At 38.3% G+C, this 8,022-nt stretch overlaps 1 protein-coding gene across 6 annotated transcripts in view; it reads right to left on the bottom strand.

The window, feature by feature from the left end:
* Positions 1-926: 926 nt before the first annotated feature.
* The window catches only part of RAPGEF4 (Rap guanine nucleotide exchange factor 4), a 311,598-nt gene continuing 304,502 nt past the window's right edge, over positions 927-8,022 (bottom strand). For all 6 annotated transcript variants that reach the window (XM_057551327.1, XM_057551325.1, XM_057551326.1 and 3 more), the window contains 2 exons: positions 5,233-5,287; positions 927-2,317 (listed from right to left, as the gene is read on the bottom strand). In XM_057551327.1, the coding sequence (XP_057407310.1) occupies positions 2,190-2,317; positions 5,233-5,287 (183 nt within the window). In that variant the 3' untranslated portion in view covers positions 927-2,189. The remainder of the gene's footprint in view (positions 2,318-5,232; positions 5,288-8,022) is intronic.

Below are 8,022 nucleotides of genomic sequence, written 5' to 3'. Positions count from 1 at the left end.
CTTATGAGATTTTTTTTTTTTATAACATCTTTATTGGAGTATAATTGCTTTACAGTGTTGTGTTAGTTTCTGCTGTACAACAAAGTGAATCAGCTATATGTATACATATATCCCCATATCCCCTCCCTCCCACCCTCCCTATCCCACCCCTCTTGGTCGTCACAAAGCACCAAGCTGATCTCCCCGGGCGATGCAGCTGCTTCCAACTAGCTATCTGTTTTACATTTGGTAGTGTATATATGTCCATGCCACTCACTCACTTTGTCCCAGCTTACCCTTCCCCCTCCCCGTGTCCTCAAGTCCATTCTCTACTGAACTTGTGAGATTATAGTCTGGAATACACTCTGGAAAATGCTGACATTAAAAAACAGACATGGGTCCGGAAATTAAATAATTTTGGAAAATTTTTCATCAAATAGTTTGCCAATCGCTTAAATCACTGAGAAATTGTGTAGGACCCATAACAGGCAACTCTAAAATCTAGTGCCTCTTCGTAGCAGCAGTATTCCTAATAGCTGAAAAGTGGCAACCACCCAAATGTCCATTAATTGATAAATGGGCAAACAACATGTTTTATATCCATATCATGGAATATTATTCAGCCATAAAAAGGAATGGAGTACTGATACCTGCTACAATGTGGATGGACCTTGAAAACATTTTGCTAAGTGAAAGAAACCAGACACAAAAGGCTCCATATTATATGATTCCATTTAAACAAAATGTCCGGAATAGGTAAATCCACAGAGACAGAAAGCAGATTAATGGTTTCCAAGGACTGGTGGGAGATGAAAATGAGGAGTGGCTGCTAATGGGTATGGGGTTTATTTAAGGGATACGGAGAACATTCTGGAATTATATAGTGATGATGGTTGAACAATCTTATGAATATATTAAAAACCACCAAATTGTACACTTTAAAAAGGTGACTTTTAGAATATGTGAATTTTATTTCAATTAAAAGAAATCCAAGATCCCATCATGCCAAATGGTTATCTCTCCCATATTATAGGAATTGAGAACAACACACCTTTTCTTGTCACAATTATATTTAATGAAGATAGTAGCTGTTATTTACAGAAGATATACATACATACAATTCCTACACATTAAATGTAGCCTAATTGTGAAAACAGGAAAAAATGTACTCCAAAATTACATACTAAATAAAATAAATAAAAAGTAATTATTTGGCACAATATCTATCATGTAGCAAATAAATAACTCTATACCATTGATTGAATGAACTATTTACAATCTATTTGAAAGTGCAAAACAATTGCTGAAAATTAAGATATCTGTAATAACATTTAAGTCCAGAAAATATGTGGGTTTTTTTAATCAGTAACAATAATTAGCCAATAGTAAAGTTTTTTTTAATGCCCCAGAAAATAATTTTGAAAAATGTTTTCTGAATATTGTGCTCTTTTGAAATGTCATTTTTTTTTTTAATCTTAACGCTAGCAATTTTAAGAACCTTGGAGTTTCTCAGTGGAATTCTTATATATGTACTCCTGATTTGTAAGTTTAAAAAAGTTACATTGTAAACATAAATATTATTCTATATGTCATTCAGAAATTACAGACCAGTCCTCCCTAAATTACATAAACAGCCAGAATGTTTTATAGTAACGTGGTCAGGTACAATTCCTTCAGAGGTAAGACTATGAAGATGGAAGAATATAGCCTCTAATTTGGAGTTACATGGATTCCTCAACACCTTCCAAAAACCCCATGCTCAAATCAAAATGTTGAGTTAGAAATTATGAAACTATACCACCAGTGATGCAGCCAAATAAATACCATTTGTAGCACATCTCATCCTGTAAACACTCCTAGAAAAAAATATCAGGAGCTTGATACTTCTCTTGACAATGATATTTCTACCATACTCTTCATGTTGGTCTTATTTTATGTTTCAGCAAAGAAGATGGCACAACTGGAAATAAAATACGGTGACTACAAACGGGGGATTCCTAAGCTAGTGGTGTGCAAGCTGTATGCAAGTCAAAGAATTTCTTCTTTTGTCATGACGCTGGTAAGCTGAATGCAGTACTGAGATGTCTCAGGATGGGTTTTTGCTTGTTTTATAGAATTCTCTAGTGACAATACAGTCAGTACTAGCATAAATGGCATTTTTGAAAGATTGTGGACTGGAGGCAAACCGTTGTTCTGAGCACTTTAAATGTCTATGGTCGACGAGGCTCTAATCTGTGTGACATCTGTGATAAAGTTCTCTGGTTGTCAATCACATTTAATTGTCGTACATAACTCCGGACATCCTGATGGTTCTTATTAGCCTGAGCTGCATCAGGATCTGTTGAAAGAGAAAAGAGCAGGATTAGCATTGCATAATATATGCATATACGATACAGCTTTATTTACTCTAACTTTTACCTTTATCATGAATTCCTGGGTTCCATCAAGACCTTTCAACACGCTATATTCATTGAAATGTTTCTACTTGGATGTTCCATCTCCTCCCTCCCACCCTATTCTTCCCTGGAATCATATATTTTGATAATTTTCCTTTGCATTACATATTGTAAAAAAAAAAAAAAAAAAAAAAAAGGCAGCAAATAAAAGCGAAAGCATCACCTGACAGCCCTGGTTATACATTAAAATTGTTTGCCCTTGCCATCCCACCTGTGTCTCACACTCTGATCTCTGCTTCCTTTGATCCAAGTGAGGACTAATGGCAAAAAGACATAGTTTTCATTAGCTCCTAACAAAAGCACTTAACACCTGGGCTGAACTGAAGCAAGCGAGACTAGTAAGTCCGACTCCCCTCATTACTCGCATACAATATACAGCATTATTGCATAGATTGTGTGTTCTTAGAGACTGTCCATACTCAGAAAAAAAAAAGAAAAATCAACTCGGGCTGAAGGCATGACTTCTGCCAGACCTTCAATTCTCTGATGCGATGTGTTCCGAAATCCCAATTACCATTCTATTCTCATCCACTCCCCAAAGCACTCGAGCAGCAGAGCTATCTGAAGTTAACCAATTTCCCTAAAACTAGGCTGAAAGAAGAATCAAATGCTCAGATCCCTACACAGGGAATAGACATGAATGAGGAAGGCCATTTGACAGTGGTGAACTGGAAACACAGTTCCCTTCAGAAGTGACTACTCAGCTCTTGCACGCTGATGCCATGTGGGAATCTGCACCCTGAGTTGCCGGATCTTCCTATTTTTCTAGAGAAGTGAGAAATCTGGATTTCTTCCCTGGGAATTCTTCCATTTTTGAATGGTGACATTATTTCACAATAAAAGGGAAAAAAAGCTCCGTTTAGATCCAACAGCTTGGCCATGGTCCATGGGTGGCCTCTGCCCCGTGGATCCCAGGTGTGGGACACTGGGAGTGGCCAAGCCAGCCTGGACTCTGGACCAGTGTTCTCTCCGCCATAGCACACTGCCTTCCGCAGTCCATCTGTTCTCTTTAGATCCACACACCACTCCCAAAGACAATTAGAATGCCATCTGCATGAGGGGCGAAGGGGAGTGCTGCAGGTCTGAACACAGAAAAGCAGAGAAAAGATACAAAGCCCCCCACTTGCTCTAAGAAGAAACTCATCAGTATAATTATCACATATAAATAATACCACAGTGTTTAATTTCCTCGCTTGTCACTGGCAGTGTACTCTACATTTACAATATACTGTAATTACATTGTACATATTCCCACAATGTTTATGAATCTATTCTTATAGCTTTATCTATAGATTTTTTGACTTCAGAGCTAAGCAGCTGTTGTTTACCAGCAGTTACTGATAACTTCAACAAATGCAGTGGAGATTTATATACATAAAATTTCCCCCCATGTCTCTAGGAGATATAGGAGAATGTAGGATTTACTTCCAAAGAAGTTTATAGAACAAAATATATTCTATCTGGGTTCTTCTCTGGTTCTTGGACCTCATGGAGAACCTTCTCAAGGCTTTGAACCCTCTTAGGCACACAGAATTTGTGTTTAATTTCAGGAATTTCCTAGAACCCCCTGAAGGGCCATGGATTCTAGGTTATAAACCTTTGTTGTGTAGACTGGCATCACTTATATATTCTCATACTCACTTGTATAACTGCCTTATGATCGTGTCTTTATACATATAGTAAATCACTAGATGAAGAGATAGGAGAGACTTTAATTCTGGCAGAATCCACATAAAATCGGTTGATGAGGTGCAAGGCTGCACCTTTTGGAAGGAAGAGGAGGCATAATCATTTGAATCAATTTTTTAAAGATATTGCTCCTCAAGTCAAGACTATTTTTCCTAGATTTTCCCCTCCGGGCATTAAAAAATGAATGTTCAGCAGTTCTGGCATCCTGTGTTAGCAGACCCTCGCTTTGGGCCAGTCCTGTGCTAGGAAGAGCAAAGATAGCTCTGATGACTAAAACAAGAAGCTTTTAGTCTCTGAGCACTAGGTTTATTGGAGGGGATGGTACTGGTAGCCTCGCAGTCATGTCCATGTCAAATTATCATGTTAAGCTAATGAGCCCAATGTCTTCACTGACTCATACAATGACGTTATTAGCACAGAACTTTACAGGGGCTACCTTCTCACTCCCAGACCAGCTGGAGGGAGCCAAAGCTCCAGCCCCTACCCAAAGTCCCAGTCTGGAGGAGACAGTAGCACTGGCTTGGCAGGGTGATTTGCTGCGATGATGCAACTTAACTCCCAACAGTTTAAACTTGCTATTTATTATTAGTGACGGTTTTACATTAAAGCATTGTATTATACCAGTTTTTGTACAGATTTAAGAAAAGCACCTTAATTCACCTAGAAATACTAGAAATATAATATGAATTCCTGCTATGGGACCTTTTACAAATGTGCTTATAGACATTAATGCCTTCTCGCAACACCCCAAGAGACAATCAATACTATCTTTCCCAGTTTATAAACGACAGAATGAGTCATTACGAGTTGATGTGAGTTTCTCAACATGAAGCAGTGAGTCATAAAGAGAGTTGGTTAGAGGCAGGATTTGTTGGCAATCATGCCTTAGTTGTCTATCCATTCTGGAAAGAGCAGATGAATTCTCTAAGTTCATTCATAAAATAATATTCTTATGGTTACTTTAAATGCAAGGCCCCTATCCCATGGGATTCATGGTCCAAAGTGTCTCTGACACCATCAAATATTGTCCAGACTTCTAGAATGTCTCAGTAGCCTCATTGAAAAGGACTTAGCCACCAAGATCCATATTGCAGCAGCATTAACTTACTGAAGGGTTGGCTCCTGCAGTATCTCACCGTTCTGGCAGTGTTTGCAATCATGCGCTAAAAAGAATAAAAAGAAAAACTGAAATGCAGGTAAACTTAGTGTAGAATCCAAAAAAGAAAACAAACCATTATTTATTTCAGCAATACCTGGGACCACGAGAAACAGCAGGTTCTGAGATGTGGATTATCTGGAGGCAACTGGTTGACATATAACCTGTTTAATCACTTGAAAGAGGCACCCACCCCCGCATGCCCCCCTCCCACACATACAAGGTATTTGCCAGGTGAGGAATACTAGTGGCATAACTCTTGTCTAATTGCTTGTTCCTCAAGACATAAAAAGCAGGCTGTCGTTCCTGAGAATGGACCTTACTCCTCAGGACTAGTTTTTACCATCCTTTCTTGAGGTCACTGTGAATTTGCAAGAGAATTTGTAACTATTCTAGATCTGGAGAATGGTTAGCTTGTCAAGTTCCTCACAGTAAACAGGACTCAATAATGAGGTGTTTGATGATATTGACGGAACAATCATAGATATTCTATCACCACATTTTTCCTATACACTATGCATTATTAACCTTTCTCATCTTCCAGCAAAAGTGTGTGTTTTAATGTTCACCTTAATTATGTGATTCCCTCCCTCCTTCCTTCTTCATCCTTCCTGATTATAACACTAACACATGCATATTTTAGAATATCGTTTCAAACAGTAACTTCAGTTATATTTTGGTACATTTCCTTCTAATACTTTAAAAAATACATAAGCATGTTTTTCAAAAAATGGAAGTCATAACATACATATGTTTGTTTTGATCTGAATCTTTTCAAATGGCATTATGACTCTTTTCCATGCCATTTGCATTTTAAAATCCTTTTTAAATAAGCAGGTATTCAGTCACGTGGATGGATCATAATTTATTTAACCTTTGTTAATTTTGTCATTAAGCGATCTCAATTTCTAAGTTTTGGTTGCCATAAAAACTTACAAGGAAACTTCGAACTGCACTCAACTTAGTTAAAAACAAAAAAAGAAAGAAGGAAAGAAATGAAGGACAAGAAACCTAAGGAAAAATATCAGTGAGGCTGAAGCACTGTTTCTGAGCCACTACGTACATTTCTTGCTCGTGGTATTTTAAGGGTAACCGTGTAACATCTCAGGACACGGGGACCCCCAGTCTCTGTGTAACATCTCAGGACACTTTTGCTCTCAGGGCAGTCCTGCAGAGATGGTGGTTTAATTCTAACACTAGCAGAAAATCGGTAAGGCTCCAGCCAGGAAAAGAGACTTTCTAATCTCTGAGTGGCTATTTAATTCCAGTCCTTGCTTTTTTCTCTCCTGGAACCTTGGCTTGCCAAAATATAGAAAATGGCTCTGAGAGAACTGATGTAGTGTTAAAAAAAACAAAAAAACAAAAAAACTTATTTGGCAGGGAAATTTTTTCATAGAAGAGTTGGAACTTTACAAATATATACAGGTGAACATTCATAATACCTCACTAAATACTACTGCTCTGAGGCCTCTGGCATGCGTGAAGTGACATCTGTCTGCACTGGGTAATTTCTCATACACAAAGAGGCACTTGGAAAAGTTAGAACTTCACTTTCATAAAGGTTCCTGCAAACCAGCACGTCCGTTGATCAGCATGAGAAATATATTACAAATACCTCCAAGAAAATGTAACATACAATGTATAATTAGCCTCTGATATATGGAGCCCTGAAATAAACAGTAACTACGATAATTTTCCTGCTAATTTACTTTAAGTTGTTTTTTCACTTCTCCAAAGGCTTTGCATCTGAAGGGCACAAGTATATTCCGTGTAGAATTATTGTAATTCTTCAGATATTGAATGGAGTGTAATTACTGAAAACCCTGGGAAATGCTGCCAGTATGCCCCTCCAAAGAATAATAAAACAATTAGCAGGGGTCAGAAACCTCTTCCTATACCATTTTGTAGGGAGTAATTGTTCTGCTTTTTAGTTCTGAAAGCTAAAACATTTCCTTCTGACTTTGGTTTTGGACTGCTCGTTACAGCTATACTCTGAGGCTTCATAATTTTTAGCTCATTATGCAGTTTAAAACGTGAGAACAATTGTTTCAATCAGTAATTTCCAGCTCTGGAGTTCATTCTACCTTTCTAAATCTTTGATTAATTTTAACAGTGGTTTTAATTTTGACGTATCCCTTTTAATTGTACTCAAAGATAACTTCAGTTTAACTTTGCGATCCAAATCTCGCTTTGCAATGAGGCCCATTCTTTCCCTTTGAGGCGGCTGCACAATAATGTAATCTGTAAACCCTCCGTAACAGCACCCGGACTCCGCTAGCACTGCCGGTCAGTGCAGTTACAGAATGCTTTCACGAGGCCAAAGAAGGGTTAACTTGATTTTTCTAACCCCACCCTCTTTTGCACCCACTGACACATGCGATATTTAATACGCTGCTAACAGCTACAAGGTGCTTTCCTGGGGCTGCAGAAGGAGACTTCAGAAGGCCCCTTCTTCATTTGTCTCCAGGGGCCTAAGGCCATCAAAGCCTGCCTACAAATACTGGCTCCCCACTGTTTAAAGGCATCAGCAACAAGGAGCTCATCACCTCCAAGGACAGCCCCTTGCAGTTTTAGACATGTATGACTACTGGACGTTTCTTTATCATTTTGAGTCCAAGTCCCTTTTCTTTTTTTTTTTTTTTCACATCGTTATTGCAGTATAATTGCTTTACAATGTTGTGTTAGTTGCTGCTGTACAACAAAGTGAATCAGCTATATGTATACCTGTGTCCCCATATCCCC

The sequence above is a fragment of the Balaenoptera acutorostrata genome, chromosome 8, assembly GCF_949987535.1.
Source record: "Balaenoptera acutorostrata chromosome 8, mBalAcu1.1, whole genome shotgun sequence".
Taxonomy (NCBI): Eukaryota; Metazoa; Chordata; class Mammalia; order Artiodactyla; family Balaenopteridae; genus Balaenoptera; species Balaenoptera acutorostrata.
This window is presented reverse-complemented; position numbering and strand designations above follow the sequence as displayed.